The 24,603-nt window shown below is 26.5% G+C and overlaps 1 protein-coding gene across 7 annotated transcripts in view; it reads left to right on the top strand.

Moving 5' to 3' along the window:
• The window catches only part of SNF4Agamma (SNF4/AMP-activated protein kinase gamma subunit), a 514,590-nt gene that overhangs the window by 485,908 nt on the left and 4,079 nt on the right, over positions 1 to 24,603 (top strand). For all 7 annotated transcript variants that reach the window (XM_075290408.1, XM_075290409.1, XM_075290407.1 and 4 more), the window contains one exon: positions 24,298 to 24,588. In XM_075290408.1, the coding sequence (XP_075146523.1) occupies positions 24,298 to 24,588 (291 nt within the window). The remainder of the gene's footprint in view (positions 1 to 24,297; positions 24,589 to 24,603) is intronic.

Genomic DNA, 24,603 nt, shown 5'->3' with positions numbered 1-24,603 from the left:
TCCTCCATATGCCATGTATAACAAAAAAACAAATTGTCCCATAATATAAAAGAAAAATCCACTATGAATAAATGAAACAAAACGAAAATTTCTGTTTATAACAAAGAAAAAAATCCACGGGGTCAAAGTGATATTAATATACAAAAAAAAATATAATAATACAATATTAATAATATATTTGCAAATAATCCTCAATATCCAAAGCCAAAAAGTGTGAATAGTATCTTAACATTCAAATGATCTCTTTAAATTGTATATAAGCTAATCATTTTTTATTAAGAACTTAATCAAAATTGAAAAAAAACGATCGCTTGGTGGACATAGTGTTGTTATAATCCCCTAAAAAAATAAAAAGACAAATAATCCAAACAAAAAATCAAAATAATTTGTATATACAAAGAAAAAATAATTTTCGCGTGTGTCTATCATATGGTATTTCACTGATGAACGGCGTGACGCTTTTTTTGTGCAATTTTTTTTCTTCTCACTTCGTTTTTGTTTGATTAACTTGTAAATGAATTCGAATTAGTTTCAATTATTATTTTTTTTTTCTTCTTTCCACTCACTTGTATATAGAACAATAAGTACCAAAAGGCAATTGTTTAAACTACGACATGATGACAATGCTTTTTCTAAGAAATTTAATTCAATACTTCCTTTGGTTTTAATGAATATTTATTACTTAGTATGGGATTTAGGCGTAGGGTTTTTTCATGATTTTTTTGTTTTTGCAAATTCGCTATATATGCCAAGATTATGAGATTATCTTTCATTAGGTTTATTTATGCCGTATGACGTATGATTTATTTTAATTGAAGATATATGGTTACGTATAAGTGATATTAATTAATATACTTCATACGCCACAGTATATGGTACATTTGCAATACTTTTTTTTTTTTGATATACTCACAACAATTTTATGTTTTATGATCATTTACTAACGTTTTGTTACCATTTTACCTTAGATGGTAACGATTTGTATCAGGACCAGAGATGGTCTGTATCAAACTTTTTTAGGTTTGCGACTGTCGCAAAGTTGTAAACGTCGTATACGTCACATACGTGTCGTAAATGTAGAAAAAGTAACAAAAGTCGCAAACTCGAAATACTTTAGTCGCGTCAGCTAGGCAGCAAATTCGATGATATCCAAGACGATGGTATGTGCGAAAAGAAGGCTTTAGTCCCCACATTTTCACCATTGCCTTTTGCACGAGTACAGGGTAACCGTGGATTTTCTCGTCCTTTCTTAGCTTTAAGATATTTTGCACACCCACCAACGGGAATTTCGATGCCACCTAAGGAAATAGGCTTGACCGTGGGAAAACTTTCACAAATTTCTGCAGAAACTCTCAGCGAATGCTGTCAAACTAAGATAAAAAATGTTCAGGATTTCTCCTATTCAAAATTAGGTTTTCTACAGTAGGCTTACGACTTTTGCGACATACGTATTATACCGTCGCAAATGTATGTCGCAAAAGTCACAGTTTGTGACAGGCCAACTCTGATCAGGACGGTATGCTACGGATAGTTTATGACATCGTTTCGAATGCACACAATATGTACCGTTTTAGTCGCGACCAACAAAAATTTGAGGCAAATTTTACGAAATGCAAACAACTGATAGAATTTCAATTTGGGGACCGAATGTCTTCAAAAAAAAAATGTGTTTGGTAGAGCCTTGTAAAAACTTATAAGGGTGTAGCTAACAATGAGTTGTATGTCCTTCGTAATCTGTTACCCAAAGTTTGCCCTCTGTTATTCGGATGAAAATTGAATATGCTGCGCTCGTCCATTATGGGGTGTTTGTAAAAAATATGTGACTATCACTAGTTTAAAAGGGTTCTTTGTATTTGACAAAAACTAAGAAATTGGTTAATTCCATTAATAATCAAATTTTTCTAAAATATATGCACGTATGAGTCATATTAATTATTTGTCTGGGGTGACGTATGGTGACCCGTATTAAAGTTACGTATACGTCATAATATAATTCAATGAATCTGTGAAATATATATGATTAGTGTTTCAATTTGATTTTTTCTTATTAACAAAAAATTCATTACATATAAATTATAAATTATTCCACTCTCAAGCACACAAACTAAGAATATTCGGGATTTTAAAGCCATTTTTATAAATAACAACTATTACAACTTGAGTTTGGAAACTTCTTAGCCTATCAATGAAATAGAATAATTAGTTTTTCAAAAATATTTTTATTTCCCAATATAATCTCCTGAAACTTCAATACACTTAGTCCAACGCTTTTCTAGTAATTCTATCCCTTGATTAAAATAGTTTTCCTCAAGGTCTTCAAAATAGTGGTTTACAACTGTAATTGCATCTTCGTTTTGGGGATCCAATGTACGAGGGCGGTTCGGAAACTTCTTAGCCTATCAATGAAAGAGAATAATTAGTTTTTCAAAAATATTTTTATTTTCCAATATAATCTCCTGAAACTTCAATACACTTAGTCCAACGCTTTTCTAGCAATTATATCCCTTGATTAAAATAGTTTTCCTCAAGGTCTTCAAAATAGTGGTTTACAACTGTAATTGCATCTTCGTTTGAGGTAAAACGCTTGCCAGCAAGGTTTTTTTTCTTAGATTTGGGAACAAGTAAAAGTCACTGGGAGCTAAATCAGGAGAATAAGGTGGGTGGTCAAGCAACTCGTACTTTAATTCGTTGATTTTAGCCATTGTTAAAACATTCTTGGGCACTGGTGCGTTGTCTTGATGAAAAATTATTTTTTTGTGTTGTAAGCCAGGATGTTTTTCTCATATTTGTACATTTAATCCAAATCCAAATCCAATTGATCCAAAAGGTTGCAATAGTACTAGGAATTTATTGTTTTACCCTTTTGCAGATAGTCAATCAATAAAATACCTTTGAAGTCCCAAAAAATTGTTGCCATAACCTTACCAGCCGATTGAATTGTTTTTGCTTTCTTTGGGGCAATTCCTCCAGCTTCAGTCCATTGTTTGGATTGTTCTTTTGTCTCTGGAGTATAGTGGTGGATCCATGTCTCATCAACAGTTATGAAACGACGCTTAAACTCCATTTTATTTTGCTTACGATCCATACAAGCTTGAGAAATGTTCATTCTTATGCGTTTTTTATTGACTGTTAATTAATGCGGCACCATTTTGCAAAAAGCATTTTCATCTGTAGTTCTTCATGCAAAATTAAATGGACTCGATCATTTGAGATGCCCATGATATTAGCAATTTCACGGACTTTTATTCGTCGATCATTCATATATACCATATCATGCACTTTGGCTACAATTTCTGTTGTTGCATTTTAAAATGTATAGAATTTAAAATGTTTTAACGAATTTAGTTTGCGCCAAAAGGGAAAGTTACCACTTCTGCGAAAAAAATTATTTCTATAGAAAATTTTGTCAAAACTTTATTTCTACAGAAAATTTTGTCAAAATTTTATATCTATGGAAAAATTTGTCAAAATTTTATTTCAATGAAAAAGTTTGTCAAATTTTTATTTCTATAGATAATTTTGTCAAATTTTTATTTCTATAGATAATTTTGTCAAATTTTTATTTCTATAGATAATTTTGTCAAAATTTTATTTCTATAGAAAATTTTGTCAAAATTTTATTTCTATAGAAAATTTTGTCAAAATTTTATTTCTATAGAAAATTTTGTCAAAATCTTATTTCTAGAGAAAATTTTGTCAAAATCTTATTTCTAGAGAAAATTTTGTCAAATTTTTATTTCTATAGAAAATTTTGTCAACATTTTATTTCTATAGAAAATTTTGTCAAAATTTTATTTCTATGGAAAATGTCAAAATTTTATTTCTATAGAAAATTTTGTCAAAATTTTATTTCTAGAGAAAATTTTGTCAAATTTTTATTTCTATAGAAAATTTTGTCAAAACTTTATTTCTATGAGAAATTTTGTCAAAATTTTATTTCTATAGAAAATTTTTTCAAAATTTTATTTGTAATTATACAATTATTTTTCGAGCTTTATGGACAGATATAGATTAAGGAACATGGTTAATAGAGCCATTGAAAAGAAAACGCCAGATACCAATCTATACACGCCTGGACTGTACATGTTTCGGTTCGGGCGAATGAACCTTTCCACAGCCTTTAGTATAGATCTCGCCAGATACCAATCTGTGGAAAGGTTCATTCGCCCGAACCGAAACATGTACAGTCCAGGCGTGTATAGATTGGTATCTGGCGTTTTCTTTTCAATGGCTCTATTAACCATGTTCCTTAATCTATATCTGTCCATAAAGCTCGAAAAATAATTGTATAATTAGACATAATGCATTTGGACGTCAATTGCCTGTTTCGGTATCAGGCTAACATGTAATATAATAAGCAACGATGAGCCCGTCGTAAAACTAGGAAAAACACGACTAATGTACGCGTTAGAATTGTTGTTGTATCCTGGAAACCAGTTTCTGTTAATTGTCATATGTTGTAGTTGACTGTAGAAACAATAAGCATTGTTCGACTGTTCACCACTTAGGTGAATTCTAACAAATTAGCTTTCTAAAAATAAATTTCGTGTTGTTGCATTACTATGTAACAAAACGAAATAAAAATAAGATTAAGGGACTTGTAAGTTATATGAAAAGATGATGTACAGTGGGAGAAAAGATGATTCAATTTGTAAGAGGAAATTTCCCAAATGTTTTCTCCATAAGGAGTTAGCATAAAGGGCCCAAAATTGAGTTATCTCTCCCAGCCAGATCTATACTAAAGGCTGTGGAAAGGTTCATTCGCCCGAACCGAAACATGTACAGTCCAGGCGTGTATAGATTGGTATCTGGCGTTTTCTTTTCAATGGCTCTATTAACCATGTTCCTTAATCTATATCTGTCCATAAAGCTCGAAAAATAATTGTATAATTAGACATAATGCATTTGGACGTCAATTGCCTGTTTCGGTATCAGGCTAACATGTAATATAAAAATTTTATTTCTATAGTAAATTTTGTCAAAACTTTATTTCTATGGAAAATTTTGTCAAAATTTTATTTCTATAGAAAATTTTGTCAAAATTTTATTTCTATAGAAAATTTTGTCAAAATTTTATTTCTATAGAAAATTTTGTCAAAACTTTATTTCTATGGAAAATTTTGTCAAAATTTTATTTCTATAGAAAATTTTGTCAAAATTTTACTTCTATAGAAAATTTTGTCAAATATATGTTATATTGCAAAATCTACCGAAGCCCATCAAGAATTCCACCAATCTACCAAGCAGGGAGCCACCCTGGTGCAATGGTTAGCCTGCCCGCCTTGCATACACAAGGTCGTGGGTTCGATTCCTGCTTCGACCGAACACCAAAAAGTTTTTCAACGGTGGATTATCCCACCTCCGTAATGCTGGTGACATTCCTGAGGGTTTCAAAGCTTCTCTAAGTGGTTTCACTGCAATGTGCAACGCCGTTCGGACTCGGCTATAAAAAGGAGGTCCGTTTTCATTGAGCTTAACATGGAATCGGGCAGCACTCAGTGATAAGAAAGAAATTCACCAATGTGGTATCACAATAGACTGAATAGTCAAAGTGAGCCTGATACATCGGACTGCCACCTAACCTAACCTAACCAAGCAGTAAAAAAATCTATAATTTTTTGGTAGAATTCTATCAACTGTGGCAACCGTGCGTATAAGTCATATTAATTATTTGTCCAGGGTGACGTATGATGAATACCTTATTGTTGCGTATACGCCATGTTATAATACAACGATAATGTGAAGTAGATTAGTAACCCATTGCTAATTAATGGAAATCTTGTTTTCTTTTGCAAGGGCATGTCCTATGAGGAAATTACTTCTCTGTAGTATTACAAAGAGCTAAAATTGAAAATTTTTTCGATTAATAAATTAATTGATACAATTAACTTTTTAATTAAGATAGAAACATAAGGTTAATTAAATCAATGATTGAACAATTTATAAAGGTAAAAAAGTGAAGGATTTTTTTTTTTTAATTTTTAATTAAAAATTTATTTCAAACAATTAATTTTTAAATCACACTAAAAACACTAAGTGAAAATAGGTATGACTTTAATTAAGAAATTAATTGCAATTTCGTAATGAAGTCAATTCATTTTTTAATCAAGTATCTTTTATTTCATACTATAATTTTCGTGATTGAAAACACTTTAATTAAAAGATTAATTGGATCAATTATTTTCGTGATTGAATCAGAACATTTTTTGATTTTTTTGAGTGTATAGAACATTTTCTTTATTGTTGTCAAATTAGGCACTAAAACAGAAAAAAAAAACAAAAATATATATGGCCAACAGGTGAATAATACAAATGTATATATTTTTGGACGGGCTCTTAGTTCGAACATATTCCTTTTCTTTTAGTCTTACCAAAGAATTTACGGTTTTTGTTTATATTCCTGGTTTTACTAGATTTTAGTACGTAAAAATAATATAAGTATAGAAATATTAGAGACACAAACAAGTTTATATTCTTAAATATTAATGTAGTTTAATAATCTCCCACATTATTCACAAGTTAAAGAAAAACAATAATTCCTTCGACCCAGAATGAGGGCGATAATAAATGATGATAAATTATGAATTTTACTTTATGTTGGTGGGCGTACTTCTGGCACTTCTGATGTCTTTTAGCCACGCCAAAACATTTATAATTTTTTTTGTTTACATTTTTCCTTGCTTTCTGAATTTCCTTTCAAAAACATCGAATGCAAATGAAAGCATCACGCACATTTCTTTTCTTTTCTTTTCTATTTTAATTTAATTTATTATTTTTTATTTTTTGTTCTCTCCTCCATTTTCTCTTATTTTGTCTGAAGTCTAAAATATTTATTTAGATAGCTTAATATTAATTCCTTATTGTTTGTTTGCTCCTAAAATATAACCATTTAGCATTCCTTGTTTTTCGATTTGTAGTGAAAAAAAAAAAAACAATATTATTATGTTTGCATAAATAAATTGTTCGAAAATCAGTTCATACTCATTGCCATGGTCTCTGGCTTTTCTTTTCTCTTTATCTTTTGTTTTGTCTATTTTTGTTTATTTAATTTCTTTAAACATTTAGATATTATTTAAAGATTTTAATTGGGTTAAGACGCGCCCTGCAAATTGAACGTACGATTTATTGGCATACCTAGAAAAAAATGCTATGGCATGCAAAATACATTGTTGCATATAATTAATATTTGAATATATGGGATACTTTGAAATTTTTGAAATAATTAAATAAAATGTAATAATTGAAATGAGATAGATTATAGTGTTTGTTTTTTTTTTTACTCGTAAGAGCATCTTGTGAAAATTGAGAAAATCATGGTATACTGCGGCGTATAAGTAATATTTATTAGACTAAGAAAACTAAAATTTTTCTAGAAAATTTTCTAAAATAAAATTTTCTATAGAAATAAAATTTTAACAAACTATTTTATAGAATTTGAAATTTTGACAAAATTTTTTATAAAAGTAAACATTTTGGTAAAATTTTTCATTTTTGAGAACATTTTCTACATAAATAAAATTTTGACACCGTTTTCTATAGAAATACAAATTTTGACGAAATTTTCTAAAGAAATTACATTTCGGTAAAATTTTCTATAGAAATAAAATGTTGACAAAATTTTCTATAGAAAGAAAATTTTGACAAAATTTTCTATAGAAATAAAATGTTGACACAATTTTCTATAGAAATAACATTTTGCGAACATTTTCTACATAAATAAAATTTTGACACCGTTTTCTATAGAAGAACAAATTTTGACGAAATTTTCTAAAGAAATTACATTTCGGTAAAATTTTGTATAGAAATAAAATTTTGACGAAATTTTCTCAAGAAATTACATTTCGGTAAAATTTTCTATAGAAATAAAATTTTGACAAAATTTTCTATAGAAATAAAATTTTTACAAAATTTTCTATAGAAATACAGTTTTGACAAAATTTTCTATAGAAATAAAATTTTTACAAAATTTTCTATAGAAATAAAATTTTTACAAAATTTTCTATAGAAATAACATTATGAGAACATTTTCTACATAAATAAAATTTTGAAACCGTTTTCTATAGAAGAACAAATTTTAACGAATTTTTCTAAAGAAATTGCATTTCGGTAAAATTTTCTATAGAAATAAAATTTTGACAAATTTTTCTATAGAAATAAAGTTTGGCAAAATTTTCTATAGAAATAAAATTTTGACAAAATTTTCTATAGAAATAAAATTTTGACAACATTTTCTATAGATATAAAATTTTGACAACATTTTCTATAGATATACAATTTTGACAACATTTTCTATAGAAAAAATTTTGACAAGTTTTTTATAGAAGTAAAATGTCACAAAATTTTCTATAGAAATAAAATTTTGTCAAAATTTTCTATAGAAATAAAATTTTGACAAAATTTTCTATAGAAATAAAATTTTGACAAAATTTTCTATAGATATAAAATTGTGACAAAATTTTCTATAGAAATAAAATGTTGACAAAGTTTTCTATAGAAATAATATTTTGACAAAATTTTCTATAGAAATAAAATTTTTACAAAGTTTTCTGTAGAAATAAAATTTGGACAAAATTTTCTATAGAAATAATATTTTGATAACATTTTCTATAGATACAAAATTTTGACAAAATTTTCTGTAGAAATAAAATTTGGACAAAATTTTCTATAGAAATAAAGTTTGGCAAAATTTTCTATAGAAATAAAATTTTGACAAAATTTTCTATAGAAATAAAATTTTGACAAAATTTTCTATAGAAATAAAATTTTGACAAGTTTTTCTATAGAAATAAAACTTTGACAAACTTTTCTATAGAAATCAAATTTTGACAAGTTTTTCTATAGAAATAAAATGTTGACAAAAATTTTTATAGCAATAAAATATTGACAAAATTTTCTATAGAAATAAAATTTTGACAAGTTTTTTATAGAAGTAAAATGTTCACAAAATTTGCTATAGAAATAAAATTTTGACAAAATTTTCTATAGAAATAAAATTTTGACAAAATTTTCTACAGAAATAAAATTTTGACAAAATTTTTTATAGAAATAAAATTTTGAAAAGTTTTTCTATAGAAATATATCCAAAGAGAAAAATAGAAACTCTCTACACAAACTCAAGAATAAATTTTCTTAGACCCAAAGATTTTGACCTTCAAAGGCGTTTTTTTTTACTTAACGCAAAGCTAAGTAAAATTTAACGAAAAAAAATATTAATTAATATTGTGTATCCTGAAATTTAGTTTGTATAATATTTCAAAAACTGTTCGATATTTTGTTTAGTGCACTGTACAGTGGTTACATTAGTATTTTTTTTTTCTAAAGTCTAAAATCCCGCATTTTTTTCAACAAATACCCTTAATTGGATTGTCTTTTATAAGAACTAAATCAAAATGTCCATATATTTTGAGTATATGCACTAAATACTAAATAAAATCTTTCTGCACTTGTCGTTTTGCAGAAATGCCCATTTGCAAGGTGATCATGTTAATTAGTGATGTCAATAAGCAAGAATCTATCAATAGCCAGAATATTTTTTCTTTTAGATTGTTTTTGTTTTCTTTTTTATTTTTATTATTTTTTTTTTTTGTTAAATATTTTTGCCCAATAAAACAGACCTTTCTGGCAACGTCATTTCTTATGCATTTTTTTTCAATAGATTTATTTCTAAATATACTATACGTAAATGCAATAAACAACAAAATGAAAATCAATTGCAAAATAACCATAGAAGTAAAATGTTTAAATACGTTTAGGAAAACCAACCACATAAACAAAACAAAATTCATAAACATTTTTAAATAAAAACAGAGAGAAAACACAAAGACGACGCTACCAGGCCTCCAAAATTGCAGACTACCACCTTAATTTAAGATAGATGACAATCCTTTCTACATTTATTATCATTTGAAGAGGGTAGCTTTATTAAAAGTTTTGTAAATTTTGCTATTCCGCAAAATCTTGAAATTAAAAATACATTTTTATTACAATTGAAATATTTTATGGTTTTTAGTATGTCTATGATTTGCAAGAATTGTATTATGAAGATTATTTGTTTATGGCTACATTTTTTTGTTTATGGAATGAAATTTTTTGTATATCTTACTTACACGAGTTGGTAATTAAAATTTTTATCGTCATCGGTTGGTTTGTGTTGACTGTAATGAGTTATCGTTTGTTTTAAATGTTGCAATCAAAAATTTTAATACAACTATGCAACTATGGGTCAGTGTTCACGGTTGCCACTCGAGCCACAAATAATCTACAAAAATTTGGGGAAAAATTTACCAAAAAATTACTAAATTTTGTTAAAATTTTATTTCTATAGAATATTTTGTTAAAATTTTATTTCTACCGAAAATTTTGTTAAAATTTTATTTCTATAGACAATTTTGTCAAAATTTTACTTCCATAGAAAATTTGGTCAAAATTTTATTTCTATAGAAAATTTTGTCACATTTTTATTTCTATAGCAACTTTTGTCAAAATGTTAATTCTATATAAAATTTTGTCCACATTTTAATTCTATATAAAATTTTACCGAAATATAATTTCTTTAGAAAATTTCGTAAAAATTTGTACTTCTATAGAAAATTTTGCCAAAATTTTGTTTGTTTAGAAAATTTTGTCAAAATTTTATTTCTATAGAAAACTTTGTCAAAATTTTATTTCTATAGAAAACTTTGTCAAAATTTTATTTCTATAGAAAATTTTGTCCAAATTTTAATTCTATATTCAATTTTGTCAAAATTTTATTTCTATAGAAAATTTTGTCAAAATTTTATTTCTATAGAAAATTTTGCCAAAAATTTATTTCTATAGAAAACTTTGTCAAAATTTTATTTCTATAGAAAATTTTGTCCAAATTTTAATTCTATATTCAATTTTGTCAAAATTTTATTTCTATAGAAAATTTTGTCAACATTTTATTTCTATAGAAAATTTTAGCGAAATTTTATTTCTATAGAAAATTTTGTCAAAATTTTATTTCTATAGAAAACTTTGTCAAAATTGTATTTCTATAGAAAATTTTGTCACAATTTTAATTCTATATAAAATTTTGTCAAAATTTTAAATCTATAGAAATTGTTGTCACAATTTTAATTCTATAGAAAATTTCGTCAAAATTTTATTTCTATAGAACATTTTGTAAAAAAAAAATTATATAGCAAAATTTTATTTCTATAGCTAAATTTTGTTAAATTTTATTTGTATTGGAAATATTGTCAATATTTTATTTGTATAGGAAGTATTGTCAATATTTTATTTCTATAGAAAATTTTGTTAAAATTTTATTTCTATAGAATATTTTGTTAAAATTTTATTTCTATCGAAAATTTTGTTAAAATTTTATTTCTATCGAAAATTTTGTTAAAATTTTATTTCTATAGACAATTTTGTCAAAATTTTATTTCTATAGAAATTTTTGTCAAAATTTTACTTCCATAGAAAATTTTGTCAAAATTTTATTTCTATAGAAAATTTTGTCAAAATTTTAATTCTATATAAAATTTTGTCAAAATTTTATTTCTATAGAAAATTTTGTCACAATTTTATTTCTATAGAAAATTTTGTCACAAGTTTAATTCTATATAAAATTTTGTCAAAATTTTAAATCTATAGAAAATTTCGTCAAAATTTTATTTCTATAGAAAATTTTGTCAAAATTTTGATTCTATAGAAAATTTGGTCAACATTTTATTTCTATAGAAAATTTTGTCAAAATTGTATTTTTATAGAAATTTTTCACAAAATTTTATTTGTATAGAAATTTTTTTCAAAACTTTATTTCTATTGAAAATTTTGTTCAATTTTTTTTCTATAGAAAATTTTGTCAAAATTTTATTTCTATAGAAAATTTTGTCAAATTTTTTTTTCTATAGAAAATTTTGTCAAAATTTTATTTCTATAGAAAATTTTGCCATAATTTTGTTTGTATAGAAAATTTTGCCATAATTTTATTTTTTGTCAAAATTTTATTTCTATAGAAAATATTTATTTTTTTTTAAATTTAAAATCTACCAAAATATCAAATATTCTACCAATCTACCAAACAGAAAAAATCTATCATATTTGGAAGAATTCTTCAGATTAAATCCTCATATTTGGTAGAATTCTTCAGATTTTGCAAGCCTCTATTAAGTACTAAATCGATACCTATATTTTAAAACTGTGAAAGTTCCCGTTCTCAATTTTAATTCAAGCAATGAGCTCTTAATTTTTATTTCGTTAGTTGCGTAATAAAATGTCCATAATCATGGATATGGAAATTTCATGTAGTAATTTTCAAGTTGAAAACATTATTCTTTTGTTTTTTTCGGCCTCATCTGAATTGATTACTAAATATTCTTCATATTTTTAACATATCAAATTATATTAATGTTTTCTTTTGAATTTTCCTCTTTCTCCACTGAAAAATTATATTGTCATATCATTATGGTTAACACGTTTTTAAACGACTTGAATACCACACGATGGAAAAGCAGAAAAAAACTAATGAATTAAAATTTGTTTCCTAATATAAAGTACACAAAACTCAAATGCATCCTATGCGCAATTCTTTGCTTCTCTGGCTCGAAATAAATGCCAAAATCATTTTTTATTATAAAGACAAAATCTTTGGCCGGGAAAGTGTTTTTTTTTTTTCACTGTAATTGGTTGTACAAATAATAAATCCCTTGGTACGTATTAGTAATTTTAATAGAAGTCCAATGCTGCGTATAATCAATGAATACCTATTGCAATACTTATACGACCCACAGCATACATAAAATAAATGGAATTATATGAAAATGTTATGACTACCACTCAACTAAGCCGAAAACGACTTTAATAATTTAAATTACAAGAAAATACACTTCCAAAATATTTTACGAAATATTTTGATGTTATAATAGAACCCAACAAAAAGCCAACTATGGTATTCAAATACACACTTCAAATTTGGCACTATAAACTTGATACATATGAACCGAACAAATGATCCCCAAGACGAGTGATGATTTTGGTAAAGATCCAAAAAATTTATACATATATAAATTTTGTTATAATATTTCTGTTGAATGCATCTCATCAAATGGTACATCTAAAGAAAGTTAATCAACGCAAGCGATTGTCGATAGACCTCCACTGATGTTTTTCGATTTGTCAGAGGGGATTTTCACAGATAAAAATGCAAACAAAGAGAAGAGATTTTCTTTACGGCGTCAAACCATTTTAATGAAACCTGTAGTAGCAGACATTTATATAGAACAGTGTTAAGTGCTATTGGGGGTGCCAAAACAAATATCGACAGCATCACCACCTCCGAATCGTCTCAACACCTTCAACATAACTTTGCTGAAAACTAACACAAAAGTAGCGAACAGCACTATTATTCACATCTGTATATTCTCATTACTAAAGATAGGACAAGTGTATTTGGACTAGTCCTGTCTGCTGTTTTCCGTATACGATGATGAAAAATTACACTAATTTCAAATGCCAACAAATTAATTAGCCACAAACAATTATTAAGTGAATTTTCTACATAATATAATATGTACAACACATAGAAATTTTCTCGTATCAATTAATTTCTTATATATGCTTTCGTGTGCCTTAGTTTACATTTTCAACCAATTTTTGTTTTGTTTTTGTACATTTTCTATAAATCATTACCTTTTGTGTGGTCAGCTATAACTTATTATCAAAACATATAAATAAGTTTAAGAGAGGAAACTTATCGTACAATAAGTATTTTTCAAGAAAAAGGTGTATCTAATATTTAAGATATTATTTACAAACTGGGGTTAATTAATAAAAATTAAATTAATTAAATTAAAATAAATTATTATAAAGAAAATAATAAATAAAAAAATCTGTACATTAATTACAATTTTAACTGCGAGCTAATTGGGCATGAAGATTAAAGAATTGGTATTATTATGCTATTGAAAAGAAAATGCCAGATACCCATCTTACAAGCCTGACTATACATATGTTTCAGTGTTGGCTAATCCACATTTCCATAGTCTCCAGTAAGATCTGGCTGGGTGAGATGATTCAATTTGGGTCTTATATGCTAATTTCTTATGGAAATTACATACGAGAATCATTTCTCCCAAGTTGAATCATTTTTTCTCCACCACTGTACATCATCTTCTCATATAGCTACAAACAATGAGAAGATGATGCACAGTGGTGGAGAAAAAATGATTCAACTTGGGAGAAATGATTCTCGTATGTAATTTCCATAAGAAATTAGCATATAAGACCCAAATTGAATCATCTCACCCAGACAGATCTTACTGGAGACTATGGAAATGTGGAATTTTCTTTTCAATAGCATAATAATACCAATTCCTTAACCTTCATGTCCAACTAGCTCTCAGTTAAAATTGTAATTAATGTAAAGTAATTGATTTGGACGAAAAACGAGCCTGCGTTGATATCAGGCTAACATAAAAAAAATAAAAAAAATCATTGACACTAAATCTGCCGTAGTACATTTTTACTATTCTACGAAGATTTTATTCTTTTTTGTTCATGAAATTTGTGAGACATACCGGGGATAATTTCTTTGGGTTTTGGGTAAAAAATTTAATATTAAATTAAAACATTAAATTGAAACAAAATTCAGCATCAGATTGTCTTTTTTTCTGTGTAATTTAAAAAACTATTCGATTATAAGGTAAAATCTCCCTTTTAATTGGACAGAAAATGTTCTGAGTCCCCTCAAAAGGAATTCACAGAAATTATTCCGTCCCTTAAAGAAAGAAGTCGACTAAAAACATCACCATTTAAATTAAAATAAATTATTATAAACAAAGTAATACAAAAAAATCATTGACGCTAATTCTAGATTTTGCCGAAGTACATTCTTACTATTCTACGAAGATTTTATTCTTTTTTTGTTCATGACATTTGTGAGACATACCAGGGATAATTTCTTTGGTTTGTGGATTTCGATAAAAAAAAAATAAAATTAAATTAAAACAAAATATTTGTATTGCAATAAAAAAGGTGGGATCTCCCTTTTAATTGGACAGAAAATGTTTTGAGTCCCACCAAAAACAATTCACTGAAATTATCCCGTCTCTTAAAGAAAGAAATCAACTAAACAAAAAATAAAAACATCGTTATTTAAATTAAAATAAATTATTATAAACAAAGTAATACATAAAAAAATCATTGACGCTAAATCTTGATTTTACCGTAGAACATATTTACTATTCTACGAAGACTTTATTCTTTTTTGTTCATGAAATTTGTAAGACATAACAGGGATAATTTCTTTGGTTTGTGGATTTCGATAAAAACAAAAACAAATAAATAAATTAAAACAAAATATTTGTATTGCCAAAAAAATTGAAATTAAGCATCATATTGACTTTTCTGTGTAATTTAAAAATTTGAAGCTTTGAAGTTTTTTCTATTCAATTATAAGGTGGGATCTCCCTTTTAATTGGACAGAAAATGTTCTCAGGTCCCATCAAAAACAATTCACAGAAATTATTCCGTCTCTTAAAGAAAGAAATTAACTAAAAGTAATAAAAAAAACATCAGTGACTCCAAATCATGACTAAGCCATAGTATATTCTTACTAATCTACGAAGAATTTCTTCTTATATGGCATCAAGGTCAATGATTTTTTATATCGACATTTAGTTCATAAAATTTGTAAAACATACTAGGGATAAGGGAAATTGTCTTGGGTAGTGGAAAATCTCGATAAAATAAATTATAAAATTAAATTTAAAAAAATGTTTAATTTAATGTTCTAATTTCAATAAAAATAAGTTAAATTAAACATCAGTTTGACTTTTTTTCTTTGTAATTTTTATTTAACTGAAGATTTTATCATTGAAGAGATAATGGATTGAGTCCTATGAAAAGAAAATTTCGCACATTTTTTCTGTTTCACTTAAGGTTTTTCTTTAAAATACCTCATTCGAATTTTTATAGAAGCCCATATAGAAGCCCACATGTGGTATAAGTGATATTAATTCAAGTACGTTGGAGCGTATGATGTATGAAATATTACGTTATTTATACGCAAGCACTTACGTTTGCATAACAATCGAAATTTTATTTTTATGAAATATGAAGTCGCTCTTTTCGTAAAAAAAAGAAAGAGATATAATGAAAAAAGGAGGCCTCGTAGAAAAATATGACATCTCATAAAAAGTAACCCAGCAAAAAAAATACGTAGCCAAAAAAGCAATTAAAATGTTCTTGCTTGAATCCGAAAGTGTTGCAAAGTTGGCTCAGAAGCAATGAATTTTACATAGGCTTATCATAGGGCGGAAGTAATCGTTTTAAACATACAGTGCACTGATTTTGCATTAGTTCTTCAGATTTCGGAATTCATATTAAAAAATTAGGGGAAAAAATTAATAAAAAAAAATAATTTTTTTATAATCTTTTTCGACTTTTATCTTTACACAAAGATTTGTGAATAATACTAGCCAATATTTTACTACAAATTAAAAGTCTACCGAAAAATGGATCAGAACACTTTTATTGTTTGGAAATTTCGATTGTTTTATTTGTCCTTGCTGTGTTTTATGCACAGTAAAATTTAGAAAATTTAAAAACAGTGTAAAACAAATCATTTTCATAATCACCTCAAAAGAACTTCTTTTGAAGTGAAAATTAAGTCTATCTTCCAAGAACTTCCATTTTTTTTTGCTGGGAAGGTAAAATTTTCAAGTTAAACTAAAAGGTAAATCCCACCTTTCGAGGTAGTCAATTTTTGCTTGAGTTCGCAGGACTGTTGATGACATCTGGTTCAAATTTCTTTTCTTTGACATTGCACCCTTTTACTCGTCCATCACGAACATTTCGCCAAAAATTCATCCAATATGGTTCCCCAACCACCGTAATTGCCTGATTTGATTTCCCGCTGTTCACAAAACTCAAGACATCATTCCGGGGAACTTGAAACTATTTCCTCGCTGAGTGAGGACATAAACGAAATGGAAAGAAGACGCTAATGGCTGTACCGGAAAAGTACTTTAGCATAATTATATTTTATAGCGATAAATTGAAATTATATATACAAAATTACTCCTTCCCATAAAAGAAAAATGAACTGAAAGTAAAGAAAAAATCTTTGGTCCGAAATCATTAACCTTCAAACATGAATATGAGTTCATTCTTCCAATTATGAGTAATTTTATGAAGATTTTTCTTCTATTTTAGTTTACATAGAATCTATAAAATTTTTAAGATACAGCCTTAGAAAGAAAAAAAAAGATATCTTTATTTTTTTTAATAAAAAGTTAAATTTATAATCAGTTGGGCTTTTTATTTTTGTTTTAATTGAACAGAAAGAATTTGGCTTCAATTAAATGCCAATTAACTGATACATTTCCTGTGAAACTCATCAAACTTGGACACTCTCAAAGTTTAAAGGGATCGTGGATATCCAGTTCTGAGAGGATTCACTGTAATGTTTAATTTAAATTTATTCATTCGCGGACATTATAATATTTATTGCCGAAACCAACTAATAAATTAATCGATAATATTTAATTCAATTTAATTGAATCAACTTCGACCGACTTCGCAAAAGTCGACTTTCTCTAAATTTGAAAAAGTCTAAAGTCGATTTTTTGCTCTGATTAAAACGTCGACTTTTTTGCTCTGATTAAACCCCAACTCGTCTATTCCAATTAATGTATTTTATTGACAATAATTATCTGAAATATTTTGTATTGCTAGCTAGAGTTCAGGCTATACTTTAATTTTCTCTTTTTAATAAGGAATTCCAATTTTGATGAAAATGAATGTAAATCCCATATGGCCTATAAGTAATATTAATATCAAGTTCCTTGGGGCGTATAATGTATGAAATATAGCATATTATTTATACGTGGGTACTTACATAAAACCCTCACTTTTTTTACTACATTTGATAAATGCGAAAGCGTTTAGCCTTTAATTCCTATTTAATTTTCAAGGTTTCGAGTATGTTTCTTTCTTTCGTTAACAAACGATTAGTACCTACAAAAAAACCTTAAATATTCATATTGGTAAACGTTTCCAGAACTTTAGATAATTGACATATTCGAGAGCGGCGAATTGTCACTATTATCAAGTAGCACAAAAATCAAACCGCTCCAATTTAAGATTTTATTTTCCGCCTCCCACTCGAATTATGTATACGAAAATAAACAATTAACCCCAGAGTAAAAGCTACATCACTTGACATTTGAAAACGTTTATTGCAGACTTTCACATATGAACTAAACTGTATTTCTATCGACATTCCTCTTGGTGTGTCTGCCCCTACCTCTCTAGATGTTTGTGCCAAAAGGGATTGTCTATAGCGTCTCATTTGCAAAAAAAATAAAACAAAAAAAAAACAGAAAATAAGAATTATTGGCCAAATCATTTGCAAAGGTTCACATGGCGTAATTGATTAGAATCCCAGTGCTATGCAATCAAATTAAATTGAGGGAAAGAAGGAAGGAACAAAAATAAAGAAAATAAATAAATTTTAAAAGAAATCTACGTCGGATATAGAAAAAGCATTGTCTTCATGTTTGCTCACCTCGAACATAAAAAAAGTTCACTAAAATCTCAACGAACAAATCTTAATTACAGTGTTATGTCCGCCATTATCCTAGTCAACGTTTCCGTCGCCGTAAACAAATGCTGTTTTCAATTGTTTTCAATTTAGTTTATCACATTGGCGGTAATGGTGCTGCAACATTTTTCTCGCGCATTTTCACTAATCTTCACCTCCTCAAGTCATTTCGGATATTTTCAACAAACGCCGTTAAAAAATCATATACAACAACGGCATCTGTAAGGCCGCCATTGACGCCGCTACCAACGCCTCAACACTTACTATTGGGTCCGCATGTTACAACTTCATTTCTATTCAAATCATGCCGGTCGTTTGGTTATCGGAGCCGGTCAGAAATCGACAGATAGTTGGTGTGATATATATCCGCTAGAGAGTATTAAAGAATTCGAACATGTTTCGGAAGCTTGGAAGCGTTGTCTAGCCGATATTTTAAAGAAAAGTGTTCAAAATAGTAAGTGTATATTCAGAAGAGAAGATATCGATTAAAAGATATTACATTTTTATAATGGCGATGTTTGTTAAACAACATGTCCAAATACCAAATATCAAAAAACAAAAACAAAAACTAATAATTTAATTTGTTAAAAAATCCGAGATCCTGAAATAAAAGAATGAATATGATGGAGAGAGATGTTAGAATTAAATAATTTGCCATAGTATATTATGACCATTTACCCTTCTACAGGTATTCGATGCGAATTACATTTTGTGAATCCCAGAAAATGTTAGATATTAATCCCAAAACGGCCAATGACACAGCCTTCGTATATTATGGAACACGTTCTCGCAGTGCAGTCATTGGTGCCCGGCGTCAAATACTGCTCTTAAATAGTCTCAAGATAGAGCTTGTTTCCCGGAATAAACAAAGGTTACACCCATCACCCACGCGATTTTTTGAATACTTACCCCCATATTCATAAAAGTTACAGCAAACTTCAAATCTACTATTACCATACAAATTCCTTTGATAAAGTCTCAGTAAATAATTATGATTACGGGCATTATCGTATGATCTTCCTGCCAATAAAGGATCGTTTGGGGATCTGAACGTGGTTCATTAAAACTCGACGTGGGACGTCCTTAAACCAACTTTTGACAGTGACCCTTGAAGAATAAGAGTCACGGTTGCCACTTGAGCCCGAAATGATCTACCAAAATTGGGAGAAAATTTTAGCAAGAAACTACCAAACAAAAAAATCTTATTTCGCAAAATTACACCCAGAGAAGGAATATGATCACCTCGAACATGTTTTAAGAGCAAAATGTTATTTTTGGGTGGTGACCATGTAACATGGTTTTCGCAACCGTGTTATTTTCTCGGAAATCATGTATCTGATTTCGGCAAGCAGGTTATATTTGACGATAAAATAACATTTTAGTGACAAACATGTTGCATGGTCACCATACAAAAATAACATTTTGCTCTTGAAACATTTTTGAGGTGATCATATTCCTTCTCTGAGTGTATATTTCCAAAGAAAAGTGAACATTTTATTTCTATAGAAAATTTTGTCAAAATTTTCTTTCTACAGAAAATTTTGTCAAAATTTTATTTCTACAGAAAATTTTGTAAAAATTTTATTTCTACAGAAAATTTTGTAAAAATTTTATTTCTACAGAAAATTTTGTCAATTTTTTTTTCTATGGAAATTTGTTTAAAAAATTTATTTCTATAGAAAGTTTTGTCAAAATTTTATTTCTATAGAAAATTTTGTCAAAAATTTATTTCTACAGAAAATTTTGTCAAAATTTTATTTCTATAGAAAATGTTGTCAAAATTTTATTTTAATACACAAATTTGTCAAAATTTTATTTCTACAGAAAATTTTGTCAATTTTTTTTTCTATAGAAAATTGTGTCCAAATTTTATTTCTATAGAAAAATTTGTAAAAAAATTTATTTCTATAGAAGAATTTTTAAAAAAATGTATTTCTAATTTATTTCTGTAGAAAACTTTGTCACAACTGTATTTCTATAAAAAATTTCGTCAAAATTGTATTTCTATAAAAAATTTTGTCAAAATTGAATTTCTATAAAAATTTTTTTCAAAATTTTATTTTAATAAAAAATTTTGTCAAAATTTTATTTCAATAGAAAATTTTGTCAAAATTTTATTTCAATAGAAAATTTTGTCAAAATTTTATTTATTATTTATTTCTGTAGAAAACTTAGTCAAAATTGTATTTGTATAAAAAATTTTGTTAAAATTGTATTTCTATAAAAAATGTTGTCGAAATTTTATTTCTATAGAAAATTTTGTCAACATTTTATTTCTATGGAAAAATTTTATCAAAATTTTATTTCAATAGAAAATTTTGTCAAAATTTTATTCTATAGAAAATTTTGTGAAATTTTATATCTATAGAAATTTTTTTCAAAATGTTATTTCTAATTTATTTCTGTAGAAAACTTTGTCAAAATTGTATTTCTATAACAAATTTTGTAAAAATTTTATTTCTATAAAAAATTTTATTTCTATAGAAAATTTTGTCAAAATTTTATTTCTATGGAAACATTTGTAAAAATGTTATTTCTTATTTATTTCTATAGAAAACTTTGTCAAAATTGTATTTTTATAAAAAATTTTGTCAAAATTGTATTTCTATAAAAAATTTGGTCAAAATTTTATTTCTATAGAAAAATTTGTCAACATTTTATTTCTATGGAAATATTTGTAAAAATTTTATTTCTATAGAAAACTTTGTAAAAAATTTTATTCCTTAAAGAAAATTTTGTCAAAATTGTATTCCTAAAGAAAATTTTGTCAAAATTGTATTTCTAAGAAAATTTTATCAAAATGTTATTTCTATAGAAAGTTTTGTCAAATTTTATTTCTATAGACAATTTTTTAAAAATTTTATTTCTATAGAAAATTTTGTTAAAATTTTGTTAAAATTTTATTTCTATAGAAAATTTTGTCAACTTTTTTTCTATAGCAAATTTTTTCAACTTTTTTCTATAGCAAATTTTGTCAAAATTTTATTTCTATAGAAATATTTGTAAAAAATTTTATTTCTATAGAAAATTTTGAAAAAAAATTATTTCTATAGAAAGATTTGTAAAAAAAAAATTATTTCTATAGAAAATTTTGATAAAAAAATATTTCTATAGAAAATTTGTAAAAAAAATTATTTCTATAGAAAATTTTGAAAAAAATGTATTCCTATAGAAAAGTTTGTAAAAGATTTTATTTCTATAAAAAAACTTTGTAAAAAATTTTATTCCTATAGAAAACTTTGTAAAAAATTTTATTCCTAAATAAAATTTTATCAAAATTTTATTTCTATAGAAAATTTTGTCAACATTTTATTTCCATAGAAAATTTTGTCAAAATTTTTTATTTGTATATAAAATTTTGTCAAAAGTTTATTTGTATAGAAAATGTTGCTAAATTTTATTTCTATAGAAAATTTTGTCAAAATTGTATTTCTATAGAAAATTTTGTCAATTTTATTTCTATAGAAAATTTTGTCAAAATTGTATTTCTATAGAAAATTTGGTCAAAATTGTATTTCTACAGAAAATATTGTCAAAATTTTATTTCTATAGAAAATGTTGTCAAAATTTTATTTCTATAGAAAATTTTGTCAAAATTTTATTTCTATAGAAAAATTTGTCAACATTTTATTTCTATGGAAAAATTTGTAAAAATTTTATTTCTATAGAAAACTTTGTAAAAAATTTTATTCCTTAAAGAAAATTTTATCAAAATGTTATTTCTATAGAAAGTTTTGTCAAATTTTATTTCTATAGACAATTTTTTAAAAATTTTATTTCTATAGAAAATTTTGTTAAAATTTTGTTAAAATTTTATTTCTATAGAAAATTTTGTCAACTTTTTTTCTATAGCAAATTTTTTCAACTTTTTTCTATAGCAAATTTTGTCAAAATTTTATTTCTATAGAAATATTTGTAAAAAATTTTATTTCTATAGAAAATTTTGAAAAAAATTTATTTCTATAGAAAGATTTGTAAAAAAAAAAAATTATTTCTATAGAAAATTTTGATAAAAAAAATATTTCTATAGAAAATTTGTAAAAAAAAATTATTTCTATAGAAAATTTTAAAAAAAATGTATTCCTATAGAAAAGTTTGTAAAAGATTTTATTTCTATAAAAAAACTTTGTAAAAAATTTTATTCCTATAGAAAACTTTGTAAAAAATTTTATTCCTATAGAAAACTTTGTAAAAAAATTTATTCCTAAATAAAATTTTATCAAAATTTTATTTCTATAGAAAATTTTGTCAACATTTTATTTCCATAGAAAATTTTGTCAAAATTTTTTATTTGTATATAAAATTTTGTCAAAAGTTTATTTGTATAGAAAATGTTGCTAAATTTTATTTCTATAGAAAATTTTGTCAAAATTGTATTTCTATAGAAAATTTTGTCAATTTTATTTCTATAGAAAATTTTGTCAAAATTGTATTTCTATAGAAAATTTGGTCAAAATTGTATTTCTACAGAAAATATTGTCAAAATTTTATTTCTATAGAAAATGTTGTCAAAATTTTATTTCTATAGAAAATTTTGTCAAAATTTTATTTCGATGGAAAAATTTGTAAAAAATTTTATATCTCTAAAAAAATTTGGTTAAAATTTTAAGGGTACCTTGGTTGTAAAGGGTGATTCTTTTGAGGTTAGGATTTTCATGCATTAGTATTTGACAGATCACGTGGGATTTCAGACATGGTGTCAGAGAGAAAGATGCTCAGTATGCTTTGACATTTCATCATGAATAGACTTACGATCTGCCACAACGTCGAATTTTCAGTGAATGGGCCCTAGAAAAGTTGGCAGAAAATCCGCTTTTTTATCGACAAATTTTGTTCAGCGATGAGGCTCATTTCTGGTTGAATGGCTACGTAAATAAGCAAAATTGCCGCATTTGGAGTGAAGAGCAACCAGAAGCCGTTCAAGAACTGCCCATGCATCCCGAAAAATGCACTGTTTGGTGTGGTTTGTACGCTGGTGGAATCATTGGACCGTATTTTTTCAAAGATGCTGTTGGACGCAACGTTACGGTGAATGGCGATCGCTATCGTTCGATGCTAACAAACTTTTTGTTGCCAAAAATGGAAGAACTGAACTTGGTTGACATGTGGTTTCAACAAGATGGCGCTACATGCCACACAGCTCGCGATTCTATGGCCATTTTGAGGGAAAACTTCGGAGAACAATTCATCTCAAGAAATGGACCGGTAAGTTGGCCACCAAGATCATGCGATTTGACGCCTTTAGACTATTTTTTGTGGGGCTACGTCAAGTCTAAAGTCTACAGAAATAAGCCAGCAACTATTCCAGCTTTGGAAGACAACATTTCCGAAGAAATTCGGGCTATTCCGGCCGAAATGCTCGAAAAAGTTGCCCAAAATTGGACTTTCCGAATGGACCACCTAAGACGCAGCCGCGGTCAACATTTAAATGAAATTATCTTCAAAAAGTAAATGTCATGGACCAATCTAACGTTTCAAATAAAGAACCGATGAGATTTTGCAAATTTTATGCGTTTTTTAAAAAAAAAAAGTTATCAAGCTCTTAACAAATCACCCTTTATATATAAAAATTTATTTTAATTTATTTCTTAAAATACCCTTAAATTAAAATCCTTAGTTAAGATAAGATGAAATGAACGTTAAGATCTAATGAAATTAAATAATACAAAAATTAAAATTTCGAAAATTAACCTCTACTATTTATTTTCTCTTTTTTATCATTGCAGAAGAAGATGATTCCCAAATATTTGTTAAATTTTTCCGTTTTCACAAATGCTACGATCTTATACCAACATCAGCAAAATTGGTAGTTTTTGATACACAATTATTGGTGAAAAAAGCTTTCTATGCTTTGGTCTATAATGGAGTACGTGCTGCACCTCTATGGGATTCGCAGAAGCAACAATTTGTTGGAATGTTGACCATAACAGATTTTATAAAAATCTTAAGAATGTATTATAAATCACCGAATGCCTCAATGGAACAATTGGAAGAACACAAATTGGACACATGGAGAAGTAAGTAATTAAAAA

Source organism: Haematobia irritans, chromosome 1 (genome assembly GCF_050003625.1).
Source record: "Haematobia irritans isolate KBUSLIRL chromosome 1, ASM5000362v1, whole genome shotgun sequence".
NCBI classification, from domain to species: Eukaryota; Metazoa; Arthropoda; class Insecta; order Diptera; family Muscidae; genus Haematobia; species Haematobia irritans.
The sequence above is the reverse complement of the archived record's forward strand: the minus strand, read 5'-3'. Positions and strand labels throughout refer to the sequence as shown.